This window comes from Lepus europaeus, chromosome 10 (genome assembly GCF_033115175.1).
Source record: "Lepus europaeus isolate LE1 chromosome 10, mLepTim1.pri, whole genome shotgun sequence".
Taxonomy (NCBI): domain Eukaryota; kingdom Metazoa; phylum Chordata; class Mammalia; order Lagomorpha; family Leporidae; genus Lepus; species Lepus europaeus.
The window spans coordinates 111971234-111990248 of NC_084836.1; the positions used below are offsets into that span (position 1 = coordinate 111971234).

Sequence of the window (19015 nt, forward strand, 5' to 3'; positions counted from 1 at the left end):
AGGAAGCACCTGGTTCCTGGCTTCGGGTCGGTGCAGGGCACCGGCCTTAGTGGCCATTTGGGGGGGGGGGGGGTGAACGAACCAATGGAAAGGAAGACCTTTCTCTCTGTCTCTGTCTCTCTCTGTCTCTCTCTCTCTCACTAACTCTGTCAAAAAAAAAAAAAAAGAGGAGTCTCTCATCCCAATTCAGAAGTAATGAGAAGGGCCGGCTCTGTGGTGTAGCAGGTAAGGTTGCCACCTGTGCCACTGGCATCCCATATTGGCACTGCTTCAAATCCCGGCTGCTCCACTTCCAATCCAGCTCCCTGAAAATGCACCTGGGAAAGAAGCAGAGGATGGCCCAAGTGCTTGGGCCCCTGCACCCATGTGGGAGACCTGGATGAAGCTCCTGGCTCCTGACTTCAGACTGGCCCAGTTCTGGCTGTTGTGGCTATTTGAGGTGTGAACCAGCAGATGGAAGATCTCTCTGCCCCCCCCCCCCCCCGCCGCCCTGGCTCTGCCTTTCAAATAAATAAAATAATCTTAAAAAAAAAAGAAGAAGAAGAAGAAGAAGAAGAAGAAATGAAAAGCACCCTGTGTGGTGGAATGAGAAGGCCATGCCAAAATGGCCGCTGGCAACAGAAACTGCCTGGCAACAGGCTGTGGTTGGATGGCTTTGGAAACCACATGACAACAGAGCCTGACTGACAACAGGCTGTGATTGGTTAGGGCATAGAGCGCCCCTTGACCCGATTGGTGCCTTGGCTATATAAGCTGCTGTACCAACTGAAATAAACGAGTCTGCAGGCTGCCTGCCTCTGCCCCGCTTTCACCCGGCTCCCGGGGTCTGTGTGGTGACTCCAGACTTCTTGCCCCCACCACGCTCCTCCTCTCAGAATGAATCCTGTCTACAGGTCAGGTATCAACAAAGCCATATTGCTGGTGCTGTGGGACTCAGAAGGGGCAGCCCTACGGGTGATACTGGGGGTAGTGGCACTGAGAGTTGGGGCTCTGGAACTGCGGGATGTGGATGTGACCTTTCCTAGATCCTGCTGAGTGGGTGTGGATGAAGCTACCCAACAGCTACAGTCCCCGCACAGGGGGCTCTGAAATTTACCCAGGCCCCACAGGGCTCTGACGGATCGTGTCCTGGCGGGCGTGAGCTTGGAGCTTTCTCTTGCTCCAAAGCATCAGAGTCCCAGAGCTGTCGGACATGGTAGTGACCTTCCCCAGTTTCAATGGGACAAGTGCAGGTGAGGCTGTAGGCCTGGGGCAGTGGACTGCAGATAGGGCCTTGCTCAGGTTGCACAGGGTGAGCACAGGAGTTTAGCACCCATGCACACAGTCCCAGAGGTGCAGAATGTGCGAGTGTGGCGTTACCTGGATCCCACAGGGGAAGCACTGGTTATGCTGGGGAGTGTGCCCTTGAGTGAGCTCAGGTAATGCTGGGGAATATGGCACCAACAGTCAGGGTCCCAGGGCTCAGGATGCAGAGGGTAGTTTACCCTGGTCCTGCACGGTGAGCACAGATTACAGTGGGGACTATGCACCAGCAAGCACAGGCCTGGTGTGGTGGAATGCAAACAGAGCCTTCCACAGAGCCCACGGGGCCAGTGTGCGTGTCCCTAGGGCTTATACAACCAACAATCACAACTCCAGAGCTACAGAATGTGGTAGGGTCCTTACCAAGCTCCCATGGCGTGAGCGCAGGTCATGCTGTGCACTAGCAGATGTGGGCCTGTGGCAGTGCAATGCAGGCAGGGCTTTCACAGGTCCCATGGGGCCAGGGTGGCTGTCCCCAAGGCTTAGAGAACCTACACAGTCCCAGAGCTTCAGGGCACAGAGGGTACCTTATTCTGCTCCTGCAGGATGAGAACAAGCTATGTTGGGGCATATGCACCAGCAGCTGTGGGGTACAGGTAGGGCCTCCCCCAGTTCCCTCAGGGCGAGCACTGGTTACTCTGGGGGTTGTAGCACCAACAGCAGCAGTCCCAGGGCTGCAGGATGCAGAAGAATCTATCTCCAGGTACCAATGCAGTATGCAAACTTGATGCTGGCCACCAAGAACCCTGTGCCAAAAGATGGCAGCAGGGGGACTTCATCAGAGCTTGTGTACTGGCCGCGGCCTCTGCTGAGCCCAGGACGAGGTGCAGAGGGGAGGCAGGAGTCAGCAGCTGGTGCCTGGGAATCTGCCCCTGCGGGATGCACACGGGCTTGCTCTGTGCCCTGTGAGGTGCACCAGTTCCAGAGGCTTCCTACAGCAGCTGGGGCTGCCTTCTGGCCCCTAAGACAGAATGGAGTCTAGGAGAGCTGTGGAGCACTGTGAGTTCATTTTTCTGGGGGTAAAACAGCTGCTTGGACCCAGCCAGCTTTCCAGACAGGCTTTAAGGCCTCCGAGGACCGTTTATCCCTGTAGTTAGGGCTGCTGGCTGCAGCGGTGATGGGCGTCGCCGAGCTTTCCCTCTTAACCTTTTCTCAGCAATGAGGCGTCTCCCTCCCTCCCTCCCCCACCCCGTCCCGGCCAGGGAGCCAGGACAGAAGTGGCAGGGTGCCTTGTCCCTGGGCCTGTGCTGGCGGGCTGAGTCTGTGCAGTTGAGGGTGCCTGTCCCTTCTTTACTGGAGTCCCCCCTTGGTCTCTGGAAATGCAGTCCTCCCTTTGTTCCCATTCTTCCTGGATCCTCCTTTAATATTTTGTTCACGACGTTTGCATCTATTCCTAGAAACATAGATCTTTTATTTTGTTTATTTATTTATTTGGAAGGCAGTTAGAGGGAGAGAAGGAGAAACAGAGGTCTTCCATCCACTGCTTTACTCCTCAAATGGCCATTAACAGCCAGAGCTGGGCCAAGTTGAAGCTAGGAGCCAGGAGCCAGGAGCCAGGAGGTTCTTCCGGGTCTCCCATGTAGGTGCAGGGGCCCAAGGACTCTGACCATCTTCCGCTGCTTTCCCAAGCCATTAGCAGGGACCTGAACCAATGCATATGGGATGCCAGCATTGCAGGCAGCAGCTTAACCTGCTGTGTCACAATGCCGGGCCCTGCTTTTGTCTTCTTATAACGACCTTTTTAAGTTCTAGAGATCAAATTTATATTGGCCTCATAAGTAAGTTGAGAATATTCCCTTTTTTATTTTATGGGAGATTTGCTATAAGATTGGTATTATTTCTTCTTTGAATGTTTGGTAAAATTCAATATTGATGCCTCTGGAGCCCAAAGTTGTCCTTGAGAGAATTTTTAAACTCTGTATTAATTTATTTCATGGATGCATGATTGCTGATGTTTTCTATTTCTCCTATGAAATTTTGATGTTCTTATTTTATAGGAATTTATCCATTTCTCTGAATTTTGTATTTTATTCCTATGCAGTCATAATATTCTTTATTTTCATTGTCTATAGGGTCTATAGTTATGTTCATTTTTCCTTTGTTTATATTAGCTATTTCACCATAATTTACCAAATTTTGTTAGTTTGTTCAAAGTTTCAACATTGGGTTTTGTTGATCTTCCATGTTGTATGTTTATTTTTATTATTTGTATTCTGATCTAAGTTATTCTCTTCTTACCAATTTTTATTTAATTTGCTATTCTTGGGGCCAGCGCTGTGGCGCAGTGGGTTAACGCCCTGGCCTGAAGCGCTGGCATCCCATATGGGCGCCAGTTCGAGACCCGGCTGCTCCTCTTCCAATCCAGCTCTCTGCTATGGCCCTGGAAAGCAGTAGAAGATGGCCCAAGTCCTGGGGACCCTGCACTCGTGTGGGAGACCCAGAGGAAGCTCCTGGCTCCTGGCTTCGGATTGGCACAGCTCCAGCAGTTGTGGCTAAGTGGGGAGTGAACCAACGGATGGAAGACCTCTCTCTCTCTCTCTCTCTCTCTCTCTCTCTCTCTCTCTGCTTCTCCTCTCTCTGTGTGACTCTGACTTTCAAATAAATAAATAAATCTTTTAAAAAATTTGCTATTCTTTTTCTCACTTTGGAGATCAAAGGTAAGATGGTTGGTTATCAGCATTTGTTCTGTTTAAATACATACACGTTAGGTTAGAACCCCTTCTGTAGTTTTAGTTGTATCCTATGATTTGCTATGTTGTATTTTCACTTCAAAATATTGCCCATTGTGATTTCATCTTTAAACTGTGTTTCCTTAGAAGTGTTTGATTTAATTTTAATCATATAGAACATTTTTCTGAAAGTTCTATTTCATTTATTTCTATGTTAATTACACTGTGTTCAGTTTGACTTAAATCCTTTGATATTTGTTGATATTTGTTCTAGGCCGGCGCCGTGGCTTAACAGGCTAATCCTCCGCCTTGTGGCGCCGGCACACCGGGTTCTAGTCCCGGTTGGGGCGCCGGATTCTATCCCGGTTGCCCCTCTTCCAGGCCAGCTCTCTGCTCTGGCCAGGGAGTGCAGTGGAGGATGGCCCAAGTACTTGGGCCCTGCACCCGCATGGGAGATCAGGAGAAGCACCTAGCTCCTGGCTTCGGATCAGCGCGATGCGCCGGCCGCAGCGGCCATTGGAGGGTGAACCAATGGCAAAAAGGAAGACCTTTCTCTCTGTCTCTCTCTCTCTCTCTCTCTCTCACTATCTACTCTGCCTGTCAAAAAAAAAAAAATGTTCTGTGTGCATATATCCTATAATAATTTGGTTTGTATATTCCATAATAATTTCGAATTCTTTTTTATATATGTTGATCAGTCACATTGTGTGTGTGTGTGTGTGTGATTCAAACTTCCTATATCGTCTTGGTTTCTGTTTTGTTTTGTCTTCTAGTTGCATCAGTTACTGGGAGAAATGTGTTAAAATCGACTGCTGGTCAGTCCTCCTTCTGATAAGGGCAAGTGAGTCTCCGATCCCACGATCCCCACGGGGAAGCCGAAGCCAGGACTCCTGGGGGACTTGAGCTCGCTCCTCTGACCACCAGTCTCCTCTCACCTCTGAAGCCCCGGGGTGGAGCACCCGCAGCTCTGAACCGCACAGCCCAGTGCGCAGGCTCAGGGTGTTCCTCAGTACACCTGGGGGCAAATAAGAAGTCCTGTCCGCCAGGTGACCCCAGAGGTCACCTGCGCTGCTCGCCAGGAAACAGTCACTGGGTTTGGCCCAAGGCAACCACCCCCTGCTAGGGCAGGGACGCTGACGACCTGTCCTGTCGCCATCTCAGTCCGTGCACCTCCCCAATGCTTCTCCTCAGCGACTTCCTCCATCAAGCGTGTCTCAAGACAGACCCGTGTCAGGAAACTCAATACCGAGGGCTTCAGGACAGGAGGTCTGCCTACTATTTGGCACTGGGCAGCCACCGGTCTCTTTGTTCCCCTTTGCTAATTTTTTTTTTTTTTTGACAGGCAGAGTAGATAGTGAGAGAGAGAGAGACAGAGAGAAAGGTCTTCCTTTTTGCCGTTGGTTCACCCTCCAATGGCCGCTGCGGCCGGCGCATCGCGCTGATCCGAAGCCAGGAGCCAGGTGCTTCTCCTGGTCTCCCATGCAGGTGCAGGGCCCAAGCACTTGGGCCATCCTCCACTGCACTCCCGGGCCATAGCAGAGAGTTGGCCTGGAAGAGGGGCAACCGGGATAGAATCCGGCGCTCCAACCGGGACTAGAACCCAGTGTGCTGGCGCTGCAAGGCAGAGGATTAGCCTGTTAAGCCACATTGCCAGCCTTAATCATGTCTTTTGATAAACTATTTTAATGTAGTACAATTTGTCAATCTTTTGCCTTGTGGTTAGCCCTTTGGTCTCTCCTTGAAAGAATATTTCATTCCCCAAAATTACTAAGACAGACTTCTGTTCTCTCCTGGAATCATACACCTTTGACAATGAAATCTATCATCAAAATTACAGATTTTGTACTAGCCAACTTTTCGTCCCTATAGTGAACTACCTGAGGCAACTGACTCTATAAGAGAAAGAGCTGATTTAGCTCACAGTTTGGAGATGTAGGTCCAAGTTCAGGACCCCATTGGTTTGGCCTCTGTAAGGGCAGCAAATGGCAACAGAGGAGTAGGTACAGACAACTAATCACCTGTGAGACAGGAAGAAAGGGAGTGGTTCGGCTCAACTCGGGCTTTTATAGCCAACCCTCTCATGAGCACTACCGTCCATTGCCCCCAACAATCTTCCACGAGGCCCAGCTCCCAAACACCAGAACTGGTTTAAGTTCTCCCTCTCTTACTACTCCTAACGGATGATCTTGGGGTTGAAACATCTGCATCATATTAAAGCTACAGCAAATGTAAATGTGTTCTTTAAACATGTATAAAGCAGGATTAAATTCCAACTAATTGAGAATAATTGGCTCTTTTCTCACAGAATTAAGGACCTCAGAACTGTGCTTTGTGTTGTTCTTGTTGGTTTTTCTTTCATACATACATTAAAAAAAAAAAAAAAAACAGCTTTAGGAACAGAACAAAATTGAGTTGAAGGTACAGAGTTCCATGTACCCACACACCACTAGCAACATCCCTCACCAACGTTCTTGGTGATCTTTCTTACCAAATCCATGGCTTGTATCAGGGCTCACTCTTGGTATTGCACATTCTATGGGTTTGGGCAAATGGGTGGCGACGTGCATCTGCCCGTGTGGGATCCGACAGTGCGGCTTCACTACTCTAAAAATCCTCTGTGGGCCTGTGCTGTGATGTAGCGGTAAAGCCGCCACCTGCAGTGCCAGCATTCCATATGGGCGCCAGTTCGAGACCCGGCTGCTCCACTTCCGATCCAGCTCTCTGCTCTGGCCTGGGAAAGCAGTGGAAGATGGCCCACGTCCTTGGGCCCCTGCACCCATGTGGGAGACCCAGAGGCAGATCCTGGCTCTTGGCTTCGAATTGGTACAGCTCCAGTCATTGCGGCCACGTGGGGAGTGAACCAGCAGATGGGAGATCTCTCTCTCTATCTCTCTCTGCCTCTGCCTCTCTCTCTCTCTCTCTCTCTGTAACTCTGCCTTTCAAATAAATAAATAAATAAATAAAAAGTCCCCTGTGAGCTGCACTCTCACGTCTTCCCTCCCCAGCCCCCGCCAAGCGCTGGTCTTTTTGTCTCGTAGACTTTGCTTCCCCAGACGTCATGTATCTGGAATGACACAGCCGGCTGCCTTCCAGATCGGCGTCTGTCACTTAGCCACGTGCTTCTGAGTTCCCTCCGTGTCTTTTCAAGCTTGTAGCTCATTTCTTTTCAGCACTGAGTGAGGTTCCATCGACTGATTGCCTCAGTCGATCCTATCTTGGTGGCTTCCAAGTCGTGGCCATGAGGAGCAAAGCTGCTGTCACACCCATGTGCAGGTGTTTGCGAAGACTCGGCAGTCAGAAGTGCAACTGCTACAGCGAGGGCAAATATGGTTCATTCTGTAAGGAATCACCAAATCACCCTTCCAAGTGGCTGTGCCGTGGTGGCTGTGTGGGTCAATGGCGGGGAACCCCTCCCTTGGGAAGCCTCAAAACTAGAAGGGAAAGGCATTCCCCCCTCCCCCCACTTGGTCCGGCTGCAGAGACATGCTGTCAGTGACCTATCCCCTCCCCCAAAACAACAATGGAGTGTTCTGTGTGCTAATGCCTTAGCTTTGAAACAAAATCCTGCGTTTTAGAAACCTTGATAAAAGTGGCATTTCAAACCGTGCAGTGCCCACAAGCACACAGCGACCTTCTGGGCTCCTCCAGCACCAGCAGATTCCTGTGCATGCTCCGTTTGGGGGTTCCCTCTTCTGCGGGGTTACCCCCGGCCGTGCCAGCACCCACTTCTCCCTTCTTTCAGTTGGGCACTGTCTCCTTTCTCTGGTGGGGGCCTCTGTGGCTTGGGTTCTGGCTTCGCAGGAGCAGGTGTAGCAGACGACCTTGTGCTTCTCTGAGGTTTGCCCTTCACCTTGACTTCTTCTCCTTCAGAGTCTTGTTTGGTGGCGGAATACAGGTAGCAGGCATGGGCGTGAGGGCTTTGGTCAGTCCAGCGGTCACTGTCGCCTCTTCTCCTTTGGTCAGTCCAGCGGTCACTCTCACCTCTTCGCGCTGCTCCCAGATGCGGTTCCTACCTTTGCTCTGCTCCATGTAAGGTGTTTATTTCCCCGAGAATTCTTCTTTTTTTTTTTTTTTGACAGGCAGAGTGGACAGTGAGAGAGAGACAGAGAGAAAGGTCTTCCTTTTTGCCGTTGGTTCACCCTCCAATGGCCGCTGCGGCCGGCGCATCGCGCTGATCCGAAGCCAGGAGCCAGGTGCTTCTCCTGGTCTCCCATGGGGTGCAGGGCCCAAGGACTTGGGCCATCCTCCACTGCCTTCCCGGGCCACAGCAGAGAGCTGGCCTGGAAGAGGGGCAACCGGAATAGAATCCGGCGCCCCAACCGGGACTAGAACCCGCTGTGCCGGCACCACTAGGCGGAGGATTAGCCTGTTAAGCCACGGCACCGGCCTATTTCCCTGAGAATTCTTTCAGGACTTTTTCTTTATTTTTGCTCTTCTGTGGTAAAACATTCTCAAATGAAAACCGCAACAAAGAAACAAAAACCAAAGCCATATTGAGACATCTTTTCAAACTACAAAAAAGCGAAAATGAAGTTTAAAAAAATCTTTAGGGATTCCCAAGGAAATAAGCACTTTCCTATAGAGGAGCAAAGATCAGGATCCCAGCTGGGAGCAGTAAGGAAAAGAACAGACGAGAGGGAGCCCCGGACGCACCAAAGCCTGCTCACCCCTCCCCTCTGTGCCCAGGAGCTCTGCCCCGTTGCGTCACTCCCCCACGGCATCACCACCAGGCCCAGAGAGAGGCGGCAGAGGATGCCGAACGAGATGAGGCGAGGTGCGGCACAACCAGAGAAGACCGCACGGTCTCCGCTACCCCTGCCCCTGCACAGCCAGAACTCAGGCCTGAACAGGCCCCGCCCGCTCTGTGCCTCCCTCTTCCCCGATGGTGAACTCTCAGCTTTGATTTATTTGGAAAATCACGTTCCTGCTTCATTTTCGAGGGGGTAATTTTTGGCTGAGTGCTGGTTTTTGTGAACATTTTCAGCACTGTACACGCAGCGTCCGTTCCCTTGCGCAGTGTGTGCCAGGTGAGAAGTCTGCTGGGCTCCTGAAAATCCCTTCGTATGTGATGAGTTATTCCCCCGCCCCGGCTGCTTCCAAGACTCCCCCTTTGTCTTTAACTTGACAAACCGACTGCACTGTCTCAGTGTGTCTTCTGTGAGCTCATCCTGTTCGGATGCCTTCGAGCTTCTTGAATATGGATGTCATTTTCTTCCCAAGATTTGGGGAATTTCCAGACATTTTTTGTAAATTCACTTTATCTCTTTCTTATTTTCACTTTCTGGGATTCCTGTTATGCATATATTGGCCTGTGTGTTGGTGTCCCAACACCCCCCATCTTTCCTCATTATTTTTTATTCCTTTCTTTTTGTTCTCCTCTGACTCAACAATTTCAAATGATTTTCTTCGAGTGTAGTCATTTTTTCTTGTGCGAATCTGCTGTTGAATCCCACCAGGAAGTTTTTCAGTTCTGTCAGCGTACATACTCTTCAGCTCCGAGATTTCTGCATTTGAAAAGCATTTTCTAACTCTGTTGAAATGTGTAGTTTGTGAACTTTTAATGGCGCTTACTTTTCATTCTTGTTCAAGCTATTTATGTGCTCCCATGTCTTTGGAGTTGATTCTTGGATATTAATTTTATTCCTTGGAGCCAGCTTTGTGGTGTAGTAGGTTAAGCCTCCCATTTGAGTCCCAGCTGCTCCACTTCTGATCCAGCTCTCTGCTGTGGCCTGGGAAAGCAGAGAAAGATGGCCCAAGTCCTTGGGTCCCTGTACCTGCATGGGAGACCTGGAAGAAACTCCTGGCTTCTGGCTTCAGATCAGCCCAGCTCTGGCCATTGCTGCCATTTGAGGAGTGAACCAGTGTATAGAAGATCTCTCTGTCTCTCTCTTTCTCTCTCTGTCTGCAACTCTGCCTCTCAAATAAATAAATCTTAAGGGAAAAAAAAAACCACTATCCCTTAATTTTGGCCACATTTCTTTATTTCTCCGTGTCCCTGGAGACTTTGTATTCACATCAGTGCATTGAAAGATAGCAGCCACCTCTCCTGGTCATGTCTGCCTGTGTTTTCCGGGACAGACCTTCTCCTCTCTCCCCAGCTCGGGACTCCGGGCGCCTCTCCAGCCTTCATGGAGGCTGTGTCTTTGCCGTGAACACCTAGAGTTCCTTCTTCAGGAAGGAGCTCCCTCTGGTGTCTGTCTGCTATACCACAGATTTCTCGAAGCTCCCAAGTTTCTCAGCAGATTTCCCCAGAAATGTAGGAGATGCAGGGTCCTGCCAGGACAGGGTGAGACAGGACCAGGCCCTCGGAGCCTGGGACTCTTCCCAGTCGAGTTGCCCTCAGCTGCAGAAAGGGTTATGGTGAGATAATCCACAAGTTTTCCTGCACACTCCAGGGGAGCTGGTGTCACCCTTGCCCGGAGTGCAGGAGTCTCTCAGCTGGCCCCTGCGTTTCTCACGTGTGGAACCGGTCCACATCCTGTTGTTGGCTTGATCCACAGCATCCTGCGATGTCACTTTTTGGCAATTGTAATCCATTTGCATCTAAAGGACTCCTGTCTTTGCTCTGTTTTCCAGCTGTCTTGCATCTACTACGTTCTTTAGTTCCTCCATTAGCGTCATTTTTGCGTTTGACTTTTTTTTCCCACTATACCACCTTGATTCCCTTTTAGCTTACTTTTCATACCTTTTTAAGTCATTTTTTTAGAATTAGCCACTCCTCGCTGTGACCCTGCTTAGTCATTTTGGTGTGGAACGGAAGCGTCCCCGGGAAGTGGATGGTCTCTGCCCCCTTCCCCCTTGCACGGGATACGGGTGGTCACTGTGAAGGCGCTGAAGCTCTCCATCGGTTTATTCCACAGTACTAAGGAGCCAAGGAGCCACAAGGGCCAAAGGGAATTTCAAAACTCAGTTAGAACGTGTTGCTAACATAGTCCACATAACTCCTGCTCACGAGGGTGTGTAGTTCTTACAAGATGGTTTGGTTCCTCCAGGGTCAAGCCACCCCCAGTGAAGCCCTGGGGCAGGGCTGCTGGCTGGTGCTTTATGGATCTGTGATTCTTCATTTCTCCAGCTTTGAGTACTTGCCGTTCACCTGCTAGCCTCCTCCCTGGCTGCCCGATTTACTGTGCCTTCCGAGCCCCCCGGTGCTGAGAGTTTATGGTCACAGGCTGGGACTTATCCCTCTCTTCTTTCCATCCTCCACCCCCACCTTTGGCTCTCGTGTTAAGGGCTGAGCTCACAGCTCTCCACGTGTAGGTGCTGGCCTGCTCATTCCCACAATGACGGACTTATTCATGGCCATTGCTAGTGATTTCACCATTTCATGATGATTTTCCTGCCGTATCAGTCTTGCCTGCCAACTTGACCCAAGAGAGCCAAGTGCCCTTCTAGTAATTCCTGTTTGTTTTTCTTTCTGGTTGCTGTCATTCACATGCCATGAAATTCACTATTTTAAAGCACACAGTTCAGTGGCTCCTAATGAGTTGACAAGATTGTACAACTATCCCCACTACTTCCAACATTTTTATTGCCCCCAAACTCTGTGTCCCTTTACGGTCACTTCCCTGTCCTCCCTGGCCACACCCAGCCCCTGGTGGTCACTAATCTATGTCCTGTCCCTATGGATTTGTTTACCCTGGATAGTTTGTGTCTGGATTCTTTTTTTTTTTTTTAATTTATTTGACAGGTAGAGTTACAGACAGTGAGAGAGAGAGACAGAGAGAAAGGTCTTCCTTCCGTTGGTTCACCCTCCAAATGGCCGCTGCGGCCAACGCTGCACCAATCCGAAGCCAGGAGCCAAGTGCTTCTTCCTGGTCTCCCATGCAGGTGCAGGGCCCAAGCACTTGGGCCATCCTCCACTGCACTCCCGGGCCACAGCAGAGAGCTGGACTGGAAGAGGAGCAACTGTAACTAGAACCCGGCGCCCATATGGGATACCGGCTCTGCAGGCGGAGGATTAACCAAGTGAGAGTTCTGGATATCAACTGTGACAATACGTTTTCTTGGATTCAATATTACATGTATTTCTTGCTATCTCAGTTTTCACCATATGACTATTTTCTGAAATATTTACCCACAATTCACAATCTAGAGTTTTTGAAAGTGCGCTAGGAGTGAGCATTTGGCATCGCAGTCAGGACTCTGCTTGGGACACCCACATTCCGTGTCAGAGCGCCTGGGTTTGAGCTCCACCCCCAATCCCAGCTTCCTGCTAAAGCACCTGCTGGGAGGCAGCAGGGGATGATCAACTAGCTGGGTTCCTGCCTCTCACATGCGAGACCTGGGTTGAGTTCCCAGTCCCAGACTTGATGTGGTTCATTCCCGGCTATTGCAGGCACTTGGGAGATGAACCGGGGATCTCTCTCTCTCTCTCTCTCTCTCTCTCTCTCATAAATAAATAAACCCCTAAAGAATTCTGCATGCAGAAATGTTTAAGCTGTCTGTGAACTCAGGTAAGAATACAGTCATACTTCAGCTTATTTCATACTCATGTCAAAATGTATTGTGAATCACTGATACCAACTTCCCCACATTACTAAGTGGAAAAGGTCCTCCCAGGAAATTAGAAAAAAGGAAATCAACCCTTAGAAATGAAGTTCACTAGCCAAAACGACTCTGCCTGTCTAGCAGATTTTCAGAAACAACCTCTTGTCGACCACATCCGCATTTCTACCTTCAGAAACACTGGTGACTCCGGTTGACGAGACGTCGTGTGCTTTACTGACTTAAAGTTGGGAGAAATAAACACATAAAAGTGTGAGCTTGGCCACATTCATGTTTTCCTTCCCTGAGCCTGATGCTTCCATGCACAAGAAAATAAGTTACGAACCTCCTGTGAGTCTGGAGATCCTCTGTGATTCGCTGGAGCGTGGCGTGGTGTTTCTGAGTGCCAGAGAGATGTGTACCTATGCTGATAGCCACACCACTGGGGGAGGGAACGGAGCGGCGGGCCGGGAGAGCAGATGGTGCCAAATGCCCTCAGATACCTAAAAAAGAATTCAGTGGCGAAGGAGACGGCTGTGGGAAGAAGCCGAACAACTCTGAGTAGCCAACATTACCTTGAAGAAAAAGAGGATGCTCCGGTGACCACTGTAGCTTTCGAGCGCCCACAGCACTCTCATGATTCATCTACCCGTGCATAGACGGATCAAGAACAGTTCACGAAAACTCGCATGTGGCCAAGTTTGTGTTCTCTCTCTCTCTCTCTCTCTCTCTCTCTCTCTCTCTCAAATAGTGCAATGTATACGAAAAATAATTCTGTGAAGAAATTAAATATTGAAGGAAGCCTGGAGTAGTTCCAAGAGACTTGAGGACCGTGAGAATCTGCTTTATTTCTACATCTACATAAAATAAGGATGGTTCACAGAAGCACGGTGTAACTGCGTGTTTGCAGGCTCTCAAAATGATCTCTCACCTGTCCTACCCACATCCCCACCGCAGACACTGATGTCTCCAGCCGCTGAGACTCGGTGGTTTATCGGCTTAAATCAGGTAATTGTCCAGTCCTCGTAGCTCCCCAGTCCAAAGGCACACAAATGCCGACATGAAACCCAAAAACCATTGCTGGCGCCGTGGCTCACTAGGCTAATCCTCTGCCTGCAGCGCTGGCACCCTGGGTTCTAGCCCCAGTTGGGGCACCAGAGTCTGTCCCGGTTACTCCTCTTCCAGTCCAGCTCTCTGCTGTGGCCCGGGAGTGCAGTGGAGGATGGCCCAAGTGCTTGGGCTCTGCACCCGCATGGGAGACCAGGAGAAGCACCTGGCTCCTGGCTTCGGATCAGCGCAGTGTGATCCCCACTGAGTACCCATTGCTTTCCAGCTTCTGCTTTCTTGAAATTGTGTATTTGCTATTTCCTCTCCTGCGCTGTTGATCCAGTGTGTAAATGGTCTTTTTAAAAATCATGTTAGTGAGGCTTGAGTGTAAGCAGAGGGAAATACATTGCCATAGAATAATGATGCCGCCTTAGACATGGCTGTGCTCTGATCCCCAGATCAGGAACTGCTCACAGAGGGCACTCTGCAGGGACCTTGCGACAGGGAGAGCATCCTGATGACTCAGGTGGCCCAGTGAAATCATTACCCCTTAAAAGAGAGAATCTGGGGCTGGCACTATAGTGCAGAAGGTTAAGCCTCTGCCTGTGGTGCCGGCATCCCATGTGGGCACTTGTTCCAGTCCCGGCTTCTCCACTTCAGATCCAGCTCTCTGCTAATAGCCTGGGAAAACCAGTAGAGAATTGACCAAGTGCTTAGGCCCTGGCACCATGTGGGAGACCCAGAAGAATTTCCAGGCTCCTGGCTTCAGCCTGGCCCAGCCCCAGCCGTTGCGCCCAGCAGTGAACCAGCAGATGGAAGATCTCTCTGTCTCCCTCCCTCCCTCCCTCCCTCTCTCCCCGTAACTCTGACTCAAATAACCAAATCTTTTAAAAAAAAGAATATTCATTTTACTTCTTGTTTTGCTGTGGTTTGAATTTCCTTACTTTAACTTTTTTGAGAAAATGACTAATATTTTTATAGCCGTCAAAAATCATAAATTTCCCCTCTAAACAATTTCGAATGTACCGTACAGTTTATTCATAAGTATATTTGTATGAGTGTAGAACAGATCTCTAGAAATTTTTCACCTCACATGACAAAAATGCTATACCCATTGGACAACACTTCCTTGTTCAGCATTTCCTAACGCCCTTGGCGGTCACCATCCTACTACATTTTTCTCGTAAGCAGAATCACGCTTGCTGTGACTGGCGTATTGCACTGAGCATAATGTGCTCGACCACGTTGTGGCCTATGGCAGGACTTAGGGTCCCTGGGCTCCCCCACGTCCTTTCTGTGTCCTCACGGAAAACCACCAAGTGCCTTGACTGCCCTGTGGCTCAGCCACCTGCAGGCGTCTCTCAGCGAGCTTGAACCCAAACCTGGACTTCGAAGGGTCCCAGGGATCTATGTTGTTGCCAAAACATGGGAAGAAACTGGCCCCGAGCCAAATCCTTAAGCATCATATGAGCTCCATTCCCTAACCTGCTTATAGCAGGTGCCTAGAGAGAATGCCCCCCCCTTCTCTTGTGCACATGGTGAAAATCCCTGAATAAGCACTCCGGGCTGATCGCCTTGGCGCATGCTGCTGCTCTCTGGAAACGCAGCAAAGCTGAGAGCTCAGTGTATGCGAACAGTAAATACCCGTAGCCCTGTTCTGTGTCTACACAGCCTGCAAAGGAGCAGTGCTGTCATGTGCCCACGTCTCAGTGATTCTTTTGATGTTCTTCCGCTTCTTTGTGCCAATTACTCTCTTTTTTTAGAGAAAGATTTTATTTATTTACTTGAGAGACAGAATTACAGACACAGAGAAGAGAGACAGAGAAAGAGGTCTTCCATCCACTGGTTCACTCCCCAAATGGTCACAATGGCAGGAGATGGGCCAGTCTGAAACCAGGGGCCGGGAGCTTCTTCTGGGTCTCACACGTGGGTGCAGGGGACCCAAGGACTTGGGCCATTTTCTACTGCCTTCCCAGGCCATAGCAGAGAGCTGGGTTGGAAGAGGAGCAGCCGGGACCCAAGCCGGTGTGCATATGGGATGCTGGGGCTGCAGGTGGAGGCTTAGCCTACTATGCCACAGCACTGGCCCTGCCAATTACTCTTTTGCTAATATTGGCAAGGAATATATTCTTGCCCTACCACTCAGCAGATGAATTGTGAAAGGGATATGACATCAAAGTCAGAGGCCCAGCTTTGCCTTCCCCAGTCCTTCCTCTGGAGGCCTGTAGCCTTTTTGTTCCTCTCTATTTTTCATAAGAAAAAAAAATCATCTTCATTCTAGGGAGCTCCAACTCTTCTCGACCCCTCAAGGTCAAGACATAGCCCCACTCCTGAAGGGTGTTTACCTGAGCCCCGGAGCCCCTGAGCCATTTTTCTTTCCACAGCTTGGGCTGGAAGGCATTAACTGGTCTCCTATTGGGCTCCAGTCCCTTGGCTGGCCTTGATCTCTGCTGTATCACATTCCCAAATGACATTCAGACCCATGCATCTAAGTGACAACATCTTGTCTTCTGGCCTGAAGGGAGGGGCACAAGGCTGGATACACAGTGGGCACTCTGTAATATCCTCATACAGGAAGAGTTACACTTGAAATAGAATCTTCAATGACAAATGGTGGGAATTTAGACACGATTTATGGGAAAATATGGCAGGACAGCCTACCTTGCATTATCTGAAATCTCAGAATATAAGCAACATCACCCAGATAAAATTACCAGGCAGCTGGTCTCACAAGAATAAGATATACCAGGGATGGTAAAAGCAGTTCATTCTGGAAGCTTCCAGTACCCACCTGGAAGACATAAATGCTTTCTCTAATGACAAGGTGCACCTGCTTTTTGCTAGTGTATTGTGGTAGGGGGCTCAGGGAAGGGTGTGTGGGCAAGGTGCCTATTCCATTGAACGGAGCAGTGTGGAGGGCAGGGTCTTGGGCCTTTGTTGAGAAGTCTGGCTTTGCATGAGTAGATGCCACGAGGTCACCAAATCCCATTTTCTGTTCTTGGGAATACAGCTAGACTATGGTTCCTAGCTTCATTTGTAAGATGACGGGACTGTATGACTATATTATGGCCCATGAAGTGTAGGCTGAAAATGATGAACTCTCTATTCCTAGGCTCACCCACTTAAAACCTTCTGTGTGAGTATCCGTAAGCCTTCTTTCTCCCACCTACTGGCTAGATGGATCAGAACCAATCAAGGAGACCCTGGGAGGTGACAGAGCTACAGATGGAAGGAGGCAAGGTCCTTGAATCATGGCAAGGAGGATTGGCTACTGACCACCCTTGGTGAAATGTATTGTGAACGAAAACAGACCCATGCTGTGTTACTGCAATGGAATTTTTAAATATCTCTATAATCTTGCTATAAGGATTAACCAGCCTGGCTAATGCTTAGGTCTAACTGGAAAGGCAGAATTGGATGCCCGTGCCCACTTACGTATAGGAACAATGGCTGGGGTTGTTGGGGATTGTAATGAGAGAAATTAGGTCACAGGTATGCAGTATGAAAAATGCAGAGCCATCAGGATGATGCATCAATTTATTTAGCAGAACCTTGAACCTGCTCAGGGTGAAGAGGTCAAGGAGAGAGCAGAGGTCCTCAAGAGAAAGGAGTGTCCCAACCGGAAGCCAGGGGGCGCTCTTCTAAGATCAACAGTCATCCTCCAGCCTGCCCTGAGGGGCTCAACATTGTTCTAAAAGGCTCCCTGGAAAAGAAAAGTTAGATAGTTAAAGTCAGGGGCCCTCAGAGAAATCTATTTCCAATCTTAATAGCACAAGAGGCTCCAGATAAGGAGCACAGAAATTATTTCTGTTAAATCAGGAGTTACCTACTTTTAAGTGATTTCTCCCAAGACGTTTGCTGGTGGAGCAGACAGGTGGAAACCAGGATGGGGCCTAAGAGAACGGGGCCAGTGGAGAAGCCCACCGAAGGCAGCACTTAGGATCTCAGAAAGAGGAGGGATAATACAGACTGATGGGTGGTGCTTTAAGGAAAGGGATGAACGTGGAGGGAAAGGCGGGAGGGGCCATGCTGGCGTCTTGGTTTATTTGGCAATGAGTGGCGGCCCAGGTTCAGGGATAGGAGGCTGTTGCCTGATTCTGCCTGATTCTTTTATCCCAAGTGGGTGCCTGCAGGCTTCTGTTTGAGGTCTGAACAGTGGGAGAGGCGCAATGACGGGGCAAGCTCAGGCCCTCCGCCCCGCCCCGCCCGTCAGCTCACTGGTTGTCCAGGCAGATGTTCCCACAGAACGTCCAGCAGCACGTGTGGTTCAGGCGTGGGCAGCTGTGCTCCTTCGTGCACCTCTGCTTGCAGTGCTTCTCCGGAGGCTGCACCCAGCACTGCTCGATCTCTTTGTCATCTGAAACCGAGATGACAGCGCTGCCAGGGCCCGGCCAGACAACCCGAAAAAGAAACCCTTCTCTGGCCCAAGAGCCCTAAATAACAAAATATTTCTCTGTCTTCCGATAAAATCCCTTCCTCAAATTCTAACCAATGTCTCTTCACACGAGACGGTCCCTGTAGGGCGTGTGTTCTGCTGCAGGACTCCGGGTGCCGGAGATGGGACCTGGGGCGCCCACGGCCCCCGCTTCATTCTCACAAATGTTCAGGTGGCAAGGCCTGCACTATCCTCTGGCTCCAAATCCCACACCACGGAGCACCTGCTGTTGCTCCCTGTTGAGAACACCCAAGCACTCAGCTCTTGGTAAATCCCACGTCTTTCCCCAGCCCAAACCCAGTTGCTCATTATATGACCCCAAACTTCGACCTACTGAGGACTAAGCGCCCTGTTCAGGTTTTTATGTTCTATAAGATTCTCTCCTTCAAACTAATGCATGTGTTCTCCAGTGCCTTCTGCTCGGCATCAAAGGCTCGCCCCGCTGATTCACAGAGATGGCGCGCTCGGCAGGAAGATCTGTGTCGGTATCTCCCCTACCCACGCCGCTCTGACATTGGAAAATAATAAGCTGATAACCCACGTAATGTTGGCACCGCTGTCTTCTCTTCCCATAGGCCCAGCATCGCTCCCAGAGCTGGGAGGGGGAGTTTGACGAGATAGCAGATTGGGAGCAGCCAACATAATCTCGCTTGGCTGTCTCCACTTAGGGAGGACTCTGATTCCTTAAAGGAAGATCTGGAAGTGTGGGCCCGGAATCAGCTCTCACAGATGTCCCAGGACCCGGCAGCCCACACCTGTCCCTCGCCACACCACCTACCAACGTTACTTTCGGTCTTGTGGCCTCCCAGCACGGACAGAAGCACCATCACCTCGTGAGTGAGCACGAGGAGTAGGAGAATCCAGAACTTCATGGTCGTCTCTGTGCGCGCTCGGCTTCAATTCCGGCAGACGCAGGTCTTCCCCCAGTGCTGATGGAGGTAGGAGACGGATCGAGGAGAACAGGCTTGGCAAGAGAGGGGAAGTTCTGGTGAATACTATGTTACTCTTTCTTCTAATTTTCCTTTTTACCCTCTGGTTCCCAGTAACAAGTAACAAGTCGACTCCCAAGCTGGCCACT

General features: G+C 50.1%; 1 protein-coding gene across 1 annotated transcript; it reads right to left on the bottom strand.

The window, feature by feature from the left end:
- Positions 1 to 17156: 17156 nt before the first annotated feature.
- WFDC9 (WAP four-disulfide core domain 9) lies at positions 17157 to 18809 on the bottom strand. The gene is made up of 3 exons (XM_062202567.1): positions 18725 to 18809; positions 17721 to 17859; positions 17157 to 17205 (listed from the first exon to the last, which is right to left on the bottom strand). The coding sequence occupies exons 1-3, from the start codon at positions 18807 to 18809 to the stop codon at positions 17157 to 17159; spliced, it is 273 nt and encodes a 90-aa protein (XP_062058551.1).
- Positions 18810 to 19015: the final 206 nt, after the last annotated feature.

Excerpts from the sequence above, each read along its gene's own strand:
- WFDC9 (XM_062202567.1), bottom strand. The coding sequence starts at position 18,809 with ATGAAGTTCTGGATTCTCCTACTCCTCGTGCTCACTCACGAGGTGATG. Across the intron at positions 17,860-18,724 it reads GGGAGGCCACAAGACCGAAA|ATGACAAAGAGATCGAGCAG; the intron begins GTAACGTTGGTA and ends TCTCGGTTTCAG. Across the intron at positions 17,206-17,720 it reads AACATCTGCCTGGACAACCA|GGAGCCTTTTAGAACAATGT; the intron begins GTGAGCTGACGG and ends TTTCTTTTCCAG.